Source organism: Castanea sativa, chromosome 6, assembly GCF_040712315.1.
Source record: "Castanea sativa cultivar Marrone di Chiusa Pesio chromosome 6, ASM4071231v1".
NCBI classification, from domain to species: domain Eukaryota; kingdom Viridiplantae; phylum Streptophyta; class Magnoliopsida; order Fagales; family Fagaceae; genus Castanea; species Castanea sativa.
This window is the reverse complement of record NC_134018.1, coordinates 43,954,848-43,972,488: the sequence shown is the minus strand read 5'-3', so window position 1 is coordinate 43,972,488 and position 17,641 is coordinate 43,954,848. Positions and strand designations below refer to the sequence as shown.

The following is a 17,641-nucleotide window of genomic DNA, read 5'->3' as shown; positions in this document are numbered from 1 at the left end:
AGGTTTTAATAAGGCTGATTGATTGTTTAACAAGTGGTAATCCATGGAGTTTTTTAGTTAACAGGGGGGAGATGATTGATAATTTTGAGTAATTAAATAATTAAAGTGGCATCTTGTTGCATTAATTTGTGACAATATTGTAGTATAATTTTTAGTACTAAAATTATTCGTAATCTAAAATAGTTGGCACAATCAAGTATCAACCCACACTACAAGAAATTTGGTCTTTAGCGACGACATATAGTCGTCACTAATGCTTAAAATATCGTCGCTAATTTAATTAGCGACGAAAAATGTCGTCACTAACTTTCGTTAAACAAAAGTGGTAACAAAAAAATATTTAGTGACAATATTAATGTCGTCGCAAAATACAAAACTATTAACGACGACAAAATCATCGCAAATAGTGACAATTGTCGTCATAAATAACTCAAGAATCCAAGATGAAATGTCGTCGCTACTAGCTCATTAGTAGTGACGATTTTTTTTTTGTCGTCGCTAGTAGATTATTATTAACGACGACATTTTTATTGTCGCTAATATGTCATTACTAGTGATGATGCTTGCTATCATCACAGATAATGATATATTAGTGACCACAAACATGTCATCACTAAAAATTGCATATTAGTGATGATATTGTTTGTCGTCACTAATGATATGATAAAATATTAGTGACAACATTGTCGTCGCTAATAACATTTTACTTCTTTTTTTTTTTGGATTTTTCTTTAAAATTAACATTTTGAATTTCACATGAGTACCTGTTGAGAAATAACAAACCACAATCCTATACACATCACAAATTTTCAATCACAAATACTCATATAAGCATAACAACTGCTCAATCAATAACTATTAATAAGGGAAAATAATACCCAATTTTAATATCATATACATAATATAAGTTTGAATCTATTCACTCAAATACTAATCAAATGACAACGAATTCCTCATGAATATGCAACCAAGGTAAGACTTTGTTGCAATGAAATATATCTCCCCTCGACATCATCTATAAGCCAAGGCATGCGACATTTTGACCTGAAATAAAGACCATAAACCAATGTAAAGGTCAATTAAAATAGATGACAAAAATGCTTACTAAATAGTTTTAACATCCAAGTAAAATTTTAACATTAATATTTTTCAAAAATACCATAACTAAGAAGATATGAAAGCTTTATGCATTTAACAAAACTTAATCTACATCAAGACTTGTTCTCCTAAAGAAATAAGTCCAAATTAACAATCATAACAAAGAACATATCAAAAGATATTTGTAAAGAAATTAAAGTAAAAGAATTTAAAGCAAATGAAAATTCATTAATACATACGAAATATCACTCATCTAAAAAACATATCATGAACTTAAAGCAAAAGAATTTAAATGGAGACACAAACAAATTGTTAATAAAACAAAAAAAAATAAATAGGAAAAAAAAACCTAATTCTTTCTTCTACTCCCCAAACCAAAAAGATAACAGTCTAGCATCATAGGAGAATCTTTCTTTAGGAGAATAACAGAAAGACAATAGACATGTTGAGTCCCAACATCCCAAACAAAAAATGAGAGATAATTAATTTTTTTTCCCTACCATGTACAGTACACAATTCAATATACAATTTAAGTCTTTTATTGTTCATTGAATGCTACAAAAAAAAAAAATGTAATAAATTATTACATGAGTTAGATATGTCCCAAAAAGCAAGAAATAATATAAAATTAGATTCTATACCATATTTTTATCTATAAATTAATGGAGAAATTGACAAGAACCTCAAAGTAATTCTCTATTAGTTCTACACACTCATACTAAAATAGATGAAAATATTGTGAGAGAGGAATGACATGGGAAGTGGTTACATTTAGAACTCGAGTAAAAGAATAAAACTAATCCACTTTTTTCATTGGCCCCCCCCCCCCCCCCACAAGATTTAAGAAATTAAACTACTCTCTTCCCCTTGGTACATTTTGGCCACAAAGGAAATTATTGAAATACTCTAATGAAAGTGGAATGCATGTCTTTTCAACCTATAAACTCACTTTATTTGTCACTCCAACAGCCTACTGCACTACATCAAATTTAAATATTATTCTATTAGCATATTTAGTAGATTAATATAACAAAAAGAGCAATGTGGTACTAGCATTTTATTAGCATATTTGTGGTACTAGCATTTTTCTTTAAAGAACTAGTTGGCAAATACTGTGAATTCACTATGTTTATCACTTCAACAGCCTACAGTACCACCTTCAAATTTAAACATTATACTATTAGCATGTTTAGTAGATCAATATTAAAGAACTAGCTGGTGAATACTATAAACATGATAATTAAATAAAACATGTAGCATTACCAACTAATAGATAGAAAAGACTAGAATATCACTAATCCAAAACGTATGTGATCTTGCTGGTAAAACAACTAAAGCCAAAAAAGCCAAGACGCCTTGATATCATAAACAAAATCAGAAAAGGGGGGAAAACCAAAAATAAAATCTTAGAACCAAATATTTTTATTTTTTCTTCACTTGCTTATTAAGCAAAATTACCAACATCAAGATGGCTTTCACCAGAGAACTTTAAGGTGGGGTGGGGGGAGAAAAAACTTGCGCAAAATAGTCATTCACAAAACAATCAACACTCCCAATATCAATGTAAAGCACCTTATATCACCATGCAAGCCACCCGCTTGCTCACACTCAACAATCCACCACAAAACAGTTATGAAATTCTAATGTAAACCACCTTAGAATTTTATAAGTATTTAAAAAGAAAGCACTTACTATGCTCAAGCCAAACACACGGATCTTCAAAAAAAATCAAAACTCACCACCTGCAAAGAATGCTTAGCCTGTAAAAGATGAGTTTAAGGAATTTATTCATACACTAATTAAAAATATACAACACAAAATTCTAATGTACTATAATGAAAAAGCAGTAGATACCAAATAAAAACTTGCTGCATAGGATCATAGGTTTCAAATGAGCGAAGCTTGGTTGGGTATTAAGAACACTAAAGTTCAAACAACTCCTCAAGTCAAGCCCATAGAGACATATAGATATTACTAAAATCTCTGACTTCCATCAAAATCATAACAAAATATAAAAGACAACAAGAAGGGCCAAAGTATCATGGTAATCATGATTTCAAGCATATGGTATATCTGACTCACCATATGCTGAAAAGGCATCAGTATCAACATCCATGTCATTCGTAGACAAATGTAGCGTGTTTAGAATCCCATAATCACCAATCACATGATGTTCAAATTCATAATATCCCCATTTTCCATCAACATAGAACTTGTACTGCATGCAAGTTAATCCACATATAAGGACATTCATGTCTACTAAGAATCAAAATTTAAACATCTTTATCATCATGACATAAAATTTGTATGCCTCATAGCAGGCATTCTTTATTCAAATAGAAGGAATTTCAAAGGCTTGCATTTATTTTGACAACTTCAAGCACTTTAAGCCCATATATCAGCATAGTAATAACTAATAATTAAAACTTTAGAATGTAATTTAACCAAAATAAAAAATAAAAACCACAAAATTAACTCAAAGTGAAACAAAGGTGAGAGGGTTGTTGTACTTTCAGTTTCACTACATAGCAGGTCAGCCATCTTGTAAAAATGGTTTGGTCCATGAAACATTATCCAATTGATTTGAAATTTTAAGGGAACATGGCCCTATATGTATACAAGGCACCACAAAAGATTAAGTCCAAAATGATTTTTCTATAATTTATTAAAAATCACGTATTGCAGCTGACTCAAGTCTGTCCATGATAGATTTAGGATCCCAAAAGAAAATTGCTATACTTTTAATACTAGCCCAAATGCTTTGAGACTTTATTCACATTAAAACGTGTTAAAGAATATAAAAAATGAGGAATGAAACCCTTAATCTCATATAAACAATGACCACAACAACAAATTAAGAAATCAAAACTCATAACTCAGAGACAATTTATCAAACACTTGGTAAGCAAAAGGCACATGCTCACATTACTTGCACAAATTTATAGTTAACACTACACTCACACCCACATATGTTAAAGATCAAACTATTTGTGATAACAATTACAAATAGACATACAATTAAAGATAATGTAAAAAATAATAATAATAATAATAAAAAATAAAAAATAATAATAAAAAAAACAGTGGAAAAGAAAATAAGACCTGTGAAGCATCAGTTCTAGCTCAGTACCTTTGTCTTTAAGGAAAATAAGGTGGACTATGTGATTTGAGGCCTATATTGACTGAAAATTTTATACATTTTGAATTTTAGAATGATGTTTAGATGATTATAGAGTGTAGTCTCCAAACTGGGTTAGCTGTACAACATAAGTAAGTGTTAAGCAAAATGCAAAAGCAAAAAGAAAGCTATATGATTAACTCTGTTTGAGTGGCTATGGGGGTTAAATAGTTTTATTGAAGTGGGCCTACCTAATCAGTTTGTAAAGGAAACTAATAACCATAAAGTTATTAAGCTTTAGTCTCAAAATTTTCACTAAAGGTAGGAGCAGTCCCTTTTTTTCCCCTCCACCTTTCAGTTCTGCTAAAAGCTACATTGGATTAACTTTAAACTATTTGGTCACAAGTTGGAAGGACTAACGGCAGTAGTATTACTTGCAACATTTGGACACCAAACCAAAATCCAAATCAAATTTTAATCCAAACCAAAACCATAATCCAAACTAAACTTTTACTACACATAATCCAAACCAAACTTTAACCAAAATCAAAAATAAAAAAAAAACCACAAATTTAACTACAAATATATACACAAAATAACTACAAAATAGGAAAGAAAGCTAGAGAGACTTACCTAGCTTTGGGTAGAAGCTATTGTAATGCACATGAATATTAATATATCATACATGGATCATATAAAAATTAGATATCCACATATAAGCGGACGTATAACTGAAATTGGAGAGGAAAAGGTAGAATGCATGTGAAAAGAAGAATCAAAATATCCTTCCTATGACTAGTAAGAATCGGACTTGGATAAATGATTAAAAAAATAAAAATAAATAAACCCCAATGAACATAGGTCGCCTTTGGTCAAGTGAAGATGGACAAGGCACTAGGAACATGAACAAGCATCTGCTATCCTATAAGGTAATTCACTCCTTAAAACCAACACAGCACTTTGTGTTTCACACCCAAAAGGGAAATACCCAACAACACACTATTCGGGAATTTGATAAATATTTCTTATGATAATAATGTCAGGTACAAAAAACCCAAGACAATGGAATCAATTAGCCATGAAAAGGATGCTGTGAACACAAGTTTCAATGCCACATATTTATCAAAACTATAATTCCAACCAATCTGACATTCTTTCAGATTTTTTTTTTCTTGAATTTTTACACCTGACTAACTCACAATGTTACACTTACAAGTCTACAGAAGAAAATTTCTGGGTATAGGGGAATTAGATGTAACAAAAAAAAAAATCTAGAGAGGATGTAATAGCTTGAATGGTGTAAAAACAATGACAAAAGACTGTACCTTCTACTTCCCTTCTTTTTCCTTTTCTTTTTCTTTAGTTGTTTTATTTGACCACATTTTATGGGAAGTGATATATGACATGACTATCCCACCTATAACATTTGTCAATACAAATCATACTGCCAATCACATTTGTTCCCCAGCAAATATCCACTTTACCAATCTTTCTTTTGGTCCCAAGATAGCCTTGGCAACTTGGAGCTCCATAGTGGCACTTCACCTAAGGTCCAAATTGCACAAATCTACAATGCCAAGAACCAAATAACTTCTCACTCTTTTGCAACTCACAGGTCTTGACTCTTAACAAATGATATGATAGAAACTTGTAGTAGCCATAAAAATCAGTAAAGCAAGGACCTTTTGCTTTTTATAATTCTCAGTCAAGGTGTACTAATTAGAACCACCAGCTATGGGATGCCTGGAGGGGTTCTTTCATTTTTCTATAGATAATATTCTTATAGCTTAGAAAGAAACCTCAGAAAACAAAATAGGAGATTGTTCACAAGCAATTTTCACGCCAATAATTAGTTAATGGAGCCAGTCACGATAATGAACCCAATTTCTTAATAATCAATGACCCCTTTTAAGAATTTAGAGATTGTTCACATGCAAAACTTCATTACAATTAGTCTACAAATAAAGTGGCACTACAAATGGTTATGCAGATTTGAAAATGGGAGCCTCTATGGTGTAATTGTAAATGCTCAGCAGATTAAATATGATGCACTATGACTCATCTAAACAAGTTCTAGCACCCCACCCCTCCTACTTCCAAACCCCAAACACACAAAAAGAAGAAAGAAATATCAAGGAGCAAAAGTGACCACAATATAGTTATGTTGATTTGAACCAATAAAACTCAGGCAAGCCTTGATGAAATTTGACAGGGTCAATGACTTAAACAGAAAATTAACAAATTAACTAGTACAATAAGCTTGAAAAGTATTTTGTCATTTTCACTAGCAACCCCAAGAAAAGCCAAATGAAAATCTCCTATAGAAGAAAAGCAATTATGATTTATATGAGCACACAGCTGCAGCAACAAGAGGTTGCTTCGAAGGCTCATGTTTTAACACATACACACACAATTTGAATAAACTTCCAAATCCTCCTACCTAATTATGATTAAAAGGTGACAAACTTTCCAAGCAAATAGGCAGGATATAGTGACCTGATTAATCATATATACACCCAAGAAAAGTGAAAAATAAAATAGAAGATTGGCATCACAAGGCATGAGTAACAGAGGCAATGCTTGAAATGTGAGATTCTTGTTCATGAAAATAAAGCCAAAGCAACAGAACAAAAGGTGAAAAAACAATTTTTAAAAAAAATTTGCAGGCTTGTGACAATATAAGCTAAATTCAAATAAAACAGACTACCTTCTCCAATGTACTCGATAATAAAATCGCCTTTATTAATTTTTTCCGCTGCCTCTACTCCCCAACCACAGAGTGTTATCTGAGAGGAAGATAATCATTAAATGGTTAGTAAGAAACCAAGAACTAAATCAATAGAGAAATCAAATAATTTTAAAAAAAAAGCCTAAATAATTTCTCCTAGAACAATACAAGTTTGAGATAAAAAAATAACCGTCATGCACTCCTGAAATTTTGGAGTTTGAAATTTTGGAGGAGGGAGGATGAGATTTCAGTGAAGAACAAGAGCTGGAGAGGAGATGGGTGAAGGGGAAGGCTGGTAAAGGAAGAAGGGAAGCCACCACGTCGTCGTTGATAACTGCAGTGTGGATGGTGGTTGTCGGCGGCGAGAACGGGTGAGGGAGAACCACGGCAGAGAGAGGAAGAGATTGAGTGAAAGGAAAATGTGGGTGGAGGCACAAAATGAGAATAAAAAGAAGCGGCAAATCTGAAAGGAAAAAAAAAAAAAAATTTAAGTGGGAGGCTGAAATTTTTGAAGTGGTGAGTGGGGGCTTATTGCGACTAAAATGGGACTTATTTTGAACCTTTTTTTTTTTTTTATGAAAGAAACGTGTGGACTAAATGTTTTTTTTTTTTTTTTTAAAGGACTAAATGATTATAACTTCATAAGTTTGTCTTTTATTAAAAATTAATGATATACCCTATCCAAAAAAAATTAATGATATACTTTTGCTTTATATAAAAAAAATACTAATCACTAAAATCTTCCTCAAAACAAATTAAAAATAAAAAGTGAATAATGGAGTAATTATGGTAAGTCTTTTTAAAAGGAAATTAATTAGAATTTAATGAATTAGAATAATAATATCTTTAATTAAGACTAGATAGTGTATTTTTATTAAAATAAATAGAAAGAGATAATGATAAGTTGATGAATATTCATAATTAACAGATAAAAATTTAAAAACTAGTGAATTGTTTACATAAGAATTAATGGATAAACTCATTCCTCATCAAAAGTCCAAAGAATTTGCACAAGACTAACATAGATTTGATAAAAAATAAAATAACAAATAAATATTGCATGAAAATTACACCATTGGAGATTTAAAAAAATATAGTTATTTGGAATTTGAAAAGAACAAAAAAAAGATTGAATAAATAATATTTAAGTGAGATAGAGAAAAGATAGAGAGTCGGTTGGAATGTGTATCTGAAAAATTGGTTTTATTCATGAGAATGACCAAAATACCCCAAAACCTTAAAAATGACTAATATACCCCTAAGCCAAAAAAATGACCAAAATATCCATTAAAACCTCTAAAATGACTAAAATGCTCCCAAAATCTATGAAATGACAAAAAAAATACCCCTTAACTTGTAAAATGACCAAGATACTCTGAAACTTTTAAAATGACCAAAATGCCTCTAAAACCACTAGAATTAGCAAAAATACCACAAATATGTGTTTAAGAGGTTTTGGGAGTATTTTTGGTATTATGGAGGTTTCAAGAGTATTTTTAGTTATTTTAGAGGTTTTAGGATATTTTTAGTTATTTTAGAGATTTTAGAACATACTTGTCTAGCCTTGGGCGCATATGTCTCTTGATATCTTACATGCATCAAGAATATGTGTTTAGATATTGATGACTTTGATTTTAGAGGAAAAAACAAAAATAGCTTTAGTTTGAAAACCATTTGGAAAACCCATGATTAGAAAGAGTTAATGTCAAGATAAAACAAAAATCTAATGTTTGATCTAGAGGAGCACCTACCAGTATCTTCCCTTTAAACATTAAATTTTGAAAAGTAGTACTTTTTATGAAAAATATAATTTCAAAGGCAATACTTTGAACTACTTCTACCACTCCCATGTGTCATCAAGGGGAAAACATAGCTTTAAAGGAAGTACTTTGCGAAGCATAATTTTAATGGGATGTTTAGATTACAAGAACAAGACTAACCAAATCTTCATGGGGTCACATGGCACGTGTTCATCATGCTCCAATTCATATTTAAATCTTGATCATTCAATTGAAAGATTTTAGAGTGCTTTGGTCTTTTACACTTTAGGGGCATTTTGGTAATTTTGATAATTGGGTATTTGGGTGGGTTGGGGTTTACCCATAATAATTGGGTTGGGTTGGTTTTGGTTAGAAGCAATTAGCTAAATGGGTCTTAATGGGCAAATGTTTTATATACCCAACTCAATTATGTCCACCCCAAACCCACCAAAACCTACCCGTTTGACACCCTTACGCCATACTTAGATCTGGAATCCAACCGTCAGATTTGAAGAGTGTAATAAAAGGTTAATTATGGTAAATTATGGTCACAATCAGATGATTGGATTTAGAGAAAGGTGCGGTCAAAGTTTTGTTAAAGTTGGTCAAATCCGGTCAAACTTAATAGATGGTCCCGAGACTGCTGAATTTGGTGAAACTAGGCTAAGTGGGAAGGTTTTTAGTGGGTTATTGGCTATTGGCATAGTTGTTAGCAAATCTCAAAGAAGAAATAATTTTGCAAAATGATGAACATGATGTTAATATTGACTTAGATAGAGTTGATTAGGTAAGATGATAAAAAAAACTATAATTTTGGCTCATATATCATGTATTATCACTTCTGAGTTTAATCAATTTGAATATGTATTTTATAAATATATGTCAATTTGATTTATTTAGTTAGTTTTGCTAAATATTATTACATAGTTGATAATTAAATTAGTTATTAGTTGAATATATTATGATTTTATAATGAATATACCATTCTTATATATGTGTGTGTGTGTGTAATTTTTTTTTTAAATAATTTTTTTAAGTATTTGTGTATCTTATGATATATGATACAAAAAAATAAAATATTGATTCAAGAAAGGCAGTCGAATCTTGATCATTGGGATTAAAGAGTATTCTAAAAAAAAAAAAAAAAAAGTATGTTGACATATTGGTGTTGGTGAAATTTGAGAACAATTAGATGATTAGATTGAGAGAACATAGCCATAAAGGTACGTAACATATGACCATCACACGCCATCACGCACTATTCTTAGATTTAAAATCCAACCGTTAGATTCGAAGAGTGTAATAAAAGGATAATACTAGTAAATTATGGTCACAATCAAACGGCTAGATTTAGAGAAACGCACAGTCAAAATTTAGTTAAAGTTGGTCAAACCCGGTCAAACTTAAAAAATGGTCCCGAGACCACTAGACTTTGTGAAATTCATATTCGAATCTTGATCGTTGGGATTGAAGAGTATGGTGACATATTGGTGTTGGTGAAATTTGAGAACAATTGGATGATTAGATGGAGAAAACATAGCCATAAAGGTACATAACATATGACTATCATGCGCCATCCTTAGATTTGAAATCTACCCGTTAGATTCGAAGAGTGTAATGAAAGGATAATACTAGTAAATTATGGTCACAATCAAACGGCTGGATTTAGAGAAAGGCGCGGTCAAAGTTTAGTTAAAGTTTGTCAAACCCGGTTAAACTTAATAAATAGTCCTGAGACCACTAGAGTTTGTGAAATTCATATTCGAATCTTGATCATTGGGATTGAAGAGTATGGTGACATATTGGTGTTGGTAAAATTTGAGAACAATTGGATAGTCAGATTGAGAGAACATAGTTATAAAGGTACATAACATATGACCGTCATGCGCCATCCTTAGATTTGAAATCTAATTGTTGGATTCGAAGAATGTAATGAAAGGATAATTCTAGTAAATTATGTTCACAATCAAACAACTGGATTCAGAGAAAGGCACAGTCAAAGTTTAGTTAATGTTGGTCAAATCCGGTCAAACTTAATAGATGGTCCCAAGACCACTAGACTTTGTGAAATTCATATTCGAATCTTGATCATTGGGATTAAAGAGCATGGTGACATATTGGTGCTGGTGAAATTTGAGAACAATTGGATGATCAGATTGAGAGAAGATAGCCATAAAGGTACACTAGCCTCATCACACGCGCTTCGCGCATGTAATGAGATTTTTTTTTCATGGTCCTATTTTGTAGAAAAAAAATTGTATTTAATTATTTTATATATATAATTTTTATTTTAAAAATCTAATTTATAAGTGAATAAATCAATTTAAAAATAAAGAGGAGAGTGACCCTATTTTTTAGACAATATTTTAGTAGGAGTTAGAGTTGCATTTTTACCAAATTGTCTTTTAGTTTTATCTCTACTTAAACATAGGGATATAGGGGTATTTTAGAACCATAAAAATGTGGAATCCAAATAGGGAAAGCCCCGTAAATAGTAGTATAGATAACATATGATCATCACGCGCCATCCTTAGATTTGAAATCTAACCGTTGGATTTGAAGAGTGTAATGCAAGGATAATACTAGTAAATTATGGTCACAATCAAACGGTTGAATTTAGAGAAAGACGCAGTCAAAGTTTAGTTAAAGTTGGTCAAACTCGGTCAAACTTAAAAAAAAATGGTCCCGAGACCACTAGACTTTGTAAAATTCATATTCGAATCTTGATCATTGGGATTGAAGAGTATGGTGACATATTGATATTGGTGAAATTTGAAAACAATTTGATGATTAGATTGAGAGAACATAGCCATAAAGGTACATAATATATGTCCATCACGTGTCATCCTTAGATTTGACATCTAACCGTTGGATTTGAAGAGTATAATGAAAAAATAATTCTAGCAAATTATGATCACAATCGAATGACTGGATTTAGAGAAAAGCAAAGTCAAATTTTGGTTAAAGTTGGTCAAACCTAGTCAAACTTAATAGATGGTCTTGAGACTACTAGACTTTGTGAAATTAGATTCAGTGGGAAGGTTTTCATTGGATTATTGGGTATTGAAGTAGTTGTTAGAAAATGTTAATGAAGAAATAATTTTGAAAGATGATGAACATCATGTTAACATTAACTTAGATAAAGTTGATTAGGCAAAATGATAAAATTTTTTATTATTTTTGCTCATATATCCTGTATTACAACCTATGATTTTAATTAATTTGAATAAGTATATTATAAATAAATTTTAATTTGATTTATTCACTTACTTTTGGTAAATATTATTACATAATTGATGATTGAATTGGTTATTGGTTGAATATATTATGAATTTATAATGAATATACCTTTCATATATTTATAATGAACTTATTAGTTTGGTAAATATTGACTAATACCCATGATACAGAAAAATCAAAAATTGATTCACGATACGATTCACATTTTGATAACTATGAGAATTAGTCAGTATTTTGAGTGGAATCAAAACTTTATCAATTTTTATTATTTTATCAATTTCAAGTTTCAAATGGGTAACATTATGATTTGAAAGTATTTTGAAGCAACAAGCCCTCCGTTGTCTCATTTTTTCTTTTCTTTTTTTTTTTAAACGGATTTGAAAGTTTTAAGTTACTTTGGAGGTTTTAAGTTTATTTTGGTCATTATATAAGTTTGGGGGTACTTTGGTCATTTTGACGAGATTAATGGTATTTTAATCATTTCAAATATTTTAAAGGAATTTATGTCATTTTAAATACTTTAAGATGCATTTGGAGGATTTGATATAAAAAAAAAATCATATTATATCAAAATTGTTTTAGACACATATTAGTGACGACAATATTTGTCTTCATTAAAAGATCCCTTATAGTGACAACCTAATTCATTGCTAATATATAATCTGCTTCCCTCCAATAATTCCCACCACTTTTTTGAGAGTGAAAATTTTACCCTCCATAATATTTAGGTAGATATATTTGCGATGACATGTTGTGTCCTCGCAAATAGCCATCTAATAGCGACCACTAATGTGTCATTGCCGATAAATAAAGCATATATATAATTTACTTATTATATATTTTTGGCCACATATCTATGATGAAACATAAAGTCGTCACTAAAGATGATTATTAGCGACGATAGATATCGTCGTTAAAATAAACCTTATTTTAGCGACGTAAATGTCATTGCAACAAAACTTATTGTCGTTGCTAGAAGTTTCCCTCCATTTTCCAAAAGTAAATAAAATTCCCTCCATGGTGTTAGTGACGACTTATTAGCGACTATCTTAGTGTTGTCGCTACAATACACTTATTTGCGATGAACAATAATTATCGTCGCTAATGTATGCCTAATAGTGACGACTTTTTGGTCGTCACTAAAACATTGGTCGCAAAAGACCAAAATTCTTGTAGTGCCACTAACCATATCACAAGGAATGACAGTTAATATGTCACTCTAGGGTTTGATCCTATAGAGACCTTAAAATTAATAGGGACTTTTATAAAGAGCAACATGTGAGGAACAGTTTCCAACCTAAAAATGATCAACTTGGCCTTGTGGGACTAGAAAAATTAAAGAATGGACAAAAGAAAGTTTACAAAGATGGAATCGTGCTTAAAAAAAGTTGTCTAAGAGTGAGATAAACGCCAAAGCAGCATCTAGTACTTTGAAAGAGAGTTGATTAAAGTTGCTATCGGTAATAAAATAGAACCTACTTGTGATGCTTAGTTACTAAACCTCTCCACCAAACCCCCCCTAATTGAAGGGGATTACAATAATAATAATAATAAAATTAGAAAATACTTCATTTAGTGGGGCAACATAACTTACCTTTCAGTAAAAAGTCTACTGCTTTGGAGACTAAGGGTCCGTTTGGATAGAACTTATTGCTGAAAACTGAAAACTGAAAACACTGTAGGAAGCACTGAACGCTTGAAAAAATTTGTGAGGAATTTGTGAGTCAACAACTACTGCTTGAAAAGTAAAATTTGTGAGGAATTAATGAAAAAATTGCTGAAAAGTAAAATTTGTGAGTCCATGAACAGTGCACGGATGCACTGTTCATGAGGAATTAGTCAACAACTACTGCTTGAAAAAAAAAAAAAAAAAAAAACTGAACGCTGAAACGCAAAACTTGGACGCGACGGGCTATCCAAACGCCCTCTAATTAGGAAGCAAACTATTGTCAAAAAATTCCCAAGTGGCAGCCATGTGAAATGGATAAGAAAACAACAATATTTTGTTCTGAAGAGGCAGGTAAGCTAATCTCCATCTTCCAGTGAATTTGAAGGTGAAGAATTTCGGTCAGAGTGAATGTGGATTGGGTTTCACGTCAATTGCATTACTTCCTCTTTTGAACTATGAATTCTTCCGAGAAGTGACCGCTAATAATTTTAATGAAAAAGAATACTAAAATATTTAATGATCCTCATTTTTCTATGCTAATGATTCTTTAGATAAATGGCATCTCTTGATATTTTTAACAAGCATCCAAATTTGGTAAAGATAGTGTAAAGCCTATATTTTACATTATTTAATAAGAAATTGTCAAATCAGGTTTTACTTAAAACTTAATAATACATCCTATCACATTTAATAACATCTTAATAAAGAGTTTGGCTTACCTCCTATACTTTTTTAATTGAAGATCTTCTTTTGTTTTAAATACACAATGGCAAGTAATAATGAGTTTTAATATCTACATTTTATTTAATTAGTAGGTGATGTGACAGTTTCTCATTAATATATAAAACGATTCCAATTAAAAAAATACTAGAAACAAGTCAAACCCCTCAATAAACTACAAGTTAAGTTGGATTTTTAAATGAGTATTAGAATTGATTGGGCGTGGTTATGTCTATTCTTTAATATGTTAGAGGATGATGTGACATGTAAGGATTGGAAAGTATAAATTTTGAATTTTACACCATATTCTTATAGAATTTAAACTCTTTTAACAAAAACATCCTGGGTTTGAAATTTTGAATTCCTCCTTCTCACTTAAAATGTCTATTTATAACCTTTCAAAAAAAAATGTCTATTTATAAAATTCTAGTGGATTGAGCTTAGAAAGTGGTATTGAGGCCAATAGATACTATTATTCTGGTAATTGGGGACACAGGATATCTTTTTTCTTTTTCTTTTTCGCGAAAGGGACATGATATATTTGATGAGTCAATAACACTAAGATATCACTTAAGCAATTCCAACTATTCCCAAAATGAGAATCCTTTTTTTTTCGGAATGGCCCAAAAACAAAGATATCAATCGGTCAATGAATGATGCTGCTTCCAAATGCTCTGAGTTGGCACATAATGAAGACCCAAAAAAGAAAAAAGGCTCGCATATATTGTTATCTTTTTGTAAAATGCATAAGAGCATGCATGTTTCACGCATTGGAATTAAAAACTAATATCATATCGGTATTATACTGATGCAACCATAAAGTGGAAGCAAATTGGAGTTGATTACTATTAAGATTTATTTAATTCTAAAAGATGAAAAAGAAGAAATGTTTGAGTAAACATTGAGCATCGTCATAAAACATATATCGATCTGTGGTAGCCCATGGTATTACCGATCCACAGTATCCATGAGATTTTTAAAAATTGAAATATCTTTTCATTTTAATGGGTAATAGGTCGAGTTCATTTGATATCAACTATAAAATAGATCAAATTTCAAATATTCTACTTTGTTTATGATAACATATCATAATATAGCACCAACTAAAATGGTAATTAAACTCAAGGATTAGGGTATTAATTCCCACAGTAAAATGAGATTCATGAGGTTCTGAGTTCAAAATAATCAGAACCCCTAACTAGTATATCAGTGTTTTTTTTTTTTTAGTAGAAACGATGAGCTAATTATCAATAAAACATAATCCCATCGTGAACAAAAAAATTGGAAGATATCCATGCTTGTGTGTGTATTTCATAATCTCGTGACTTGTATGCAAGACTGGCATATATGCCTTTCAAGAAATTTGCTTTGACAAACCCAATGGCTGCAATTGGACCGCGCAAGGTGCATGGTTGCAACTTGAGCTAGAGAGGACTATCTTCTAGATATATTGTACTAGCTAGTAATACTTAAAAAAGCATAGACCGTCCACGGTCCACCGTCGGCGGTCTACAATTATAGCTTTAACGCTAAAAACTTTGATAAAATATACATACTCGTATAAAAATGACAATGAGTATAATATTGTAATTAACAAAGTGGCACCGTTGTAGATTCAGATAAAGAAAAGGATAATTAAGCTAAAAACCAAGTCCAAACATATTGCAACTTGATGATCCACTTGCTAGCTTTGGCGTCAGCCATGAGATAAAAACATAAAGGACCCTCTCTCTCTCTTTCCTTCTCTTTCTCTCTCACAAAGTCTAAAACTCTCTCTCTCTGGGGATCGGAAAGAGCAAAAACTAATCCAAGTGGACAACAAAAAACAACCCAAGCCCTCTCTTTCTTTCCCACTCTTTTTCTCTTTTCTAACAAATGTATATAATATACATATATATAAACTCTCGTGAACTTTGTGGAAACAACCATAACTTTCCCAAGAAAAACACAGAGCAAAATTGACAAAGAAAATGCCTTCATCACTTCAATTCCACAGAATTAACCCTACTATTCCCACCACCACAACAACCACCTCTAAACCCTCCCAATCCTCAAGTCTCAGGCTTCGAGTCACCCCGATATCTTACAGGGTCTCAATACCTGAGCCTGTATTGCAACATCATTTTCACATGGTCGAGTCTAATCAATGTTGTTCTGCCGTGGTGCAGACCATGAACGCGCCCGTCTCAATGGTATGGTCCGTGGTCCGCCGCTTCGACAACCCTCAGGCGTACAAGCACTTTGTCAAGAGCTGCCACGTCATAGACGGCGACGGCGACGTAGGCACGCTCCGTGAGGTCCACGTGGTGTCGGGACTCCCCGCCGCGTCAAGCACGGAGCGGCTCGAGATCCTCGACGATGAGCGCCACGTCATCAGCTTCAGCATCATCGGCGGTGATCACCGGCTCAACAATTACCGGTCGGTCATGACGCTTCACTCGACCGGAACTGGGACCGGGACAGTGGTGGTCGAGTCCTACGTTGTGGATGTGCCTTCTGGTAATACTAAGGAAGAGACGTGTGTGTTTGTCGATACGATAGTACGTTGTAATTTGCAGTCTTTGGCTCAGATCGCTGAGAATATGGCTACAAAGTAGCAAGAAAAATCTTGCTGCATGGTGATTATTCTTAAATTGCTTCTTTCTTTCTTTCTTTCTTTTTTTTCTTTTTTTCTTTTTTTCTTTCTGATATGGGTTTGGATTGGGTTATCACATATCATTGAGACCCATATGGGAAATTCGTAGAGTGTTAGGTTTTTCTCTCTGAAGGCCCTCTTATCAGATAACAATTGGTGGTGATATAAAGTGTGATATATATTACTCCTATATGTATAATGTATTCATGTAAATTTAATTAGTCATTGTTTTCCTTTACCTACATTAGCTTATACACAATATTCATAGTGTACTTTTATGTTTTATTTATGCTATATGATCAGTGTGTCTCTTTGGGGACTTGTTTTATTGGGTACTAGTCATTGTGAATTTCTCTAGTTTGCTTTCATGTTTTCCTTTCTTTTATTTATTTATTTTTTCTTGTTCTTCTTGTTGAACCAAGACCTCAGTAAAGTAAACCCTAGTTTGCACAAGATATTTTCTTAGAGAAGAAAATCAAGTGGCAACTCATAAAGCACAAAATTAGTTTAAGTTTATCGTATGAAGCTAGTGGAATTCGAATGTGGCCCCCTTTTAATTGTTTGTAATTATAAAATGTGGGATGCGTTTAATCTATTTGCGGAAATTTGATATAAATGAAATCGTCGTACATTAAATACTTTACTTTATCCTCTTAGGATATAATATATGTTA

The 17,641-nt window shown here is 31.9% G+C and overlaps 1 protein-coding gene and 1 long non-coding RNA gene across 4 annotated transcripts; one reads left to right on the top strand and one right to left on the bottom strand.

The window, feature by feature from the left end:
* Positions 1-829: 829 nt before the first annotated feature.
* LOC142641242 (uncharacterized) lies at positions 830-7,447 on the bottom strand. Of its 3 annotated transcripts, none has more exons than XR_012845342.1 (5): positions 7,135-7,447; positions 6,924-7,002; positions 3,181-3,316; positions 2,791-2,858; positions 830-1,044 (listed from the first exon to the last, which is right to left on the bottom strand). It is a non-coding gene; the product is annotated as an uncharacterized LOC142641242 (long non-coding RNA). The 3 variants fall into 3 exon arrangements; XR_012845343.1 differs by having other exon boundaries at positions 2,791-2,840; XR_012845344.1 differs by lacking the exon at positions 3,181-3,316.
* An 8,613-nt stretch (positions 7,448-16,060) lies between these two features.
* On the top strand, positions 16,061-17,296 carry LOC142637927 (abscisic acid receptor PYL4-like). Its single transcript, XM_075811905.1, has one exon. It carries the CDS (start codon positions 16,304-16,306, stop codon positions 16,928-16,930), a length of 627 nt encoding a protein of 208 aa, XP_075668020.1. The 5' UTR covers positions 16,061-16,303; the 3' UTR covers positions 16,931-17,296.
* The last annotated feature ends 345 nt before the right edge of the window (positions 17,297-17,641 follow it).

Excerpts from the sequence above, each read along its gene's own strand:
- LOC142637927 (XM_075811905.1), top strand. The coding sequence starts at position 16,304 with ATGCCTTCATCACTTCAATTCCACAGAATTAACCCTACTATTCCCACC.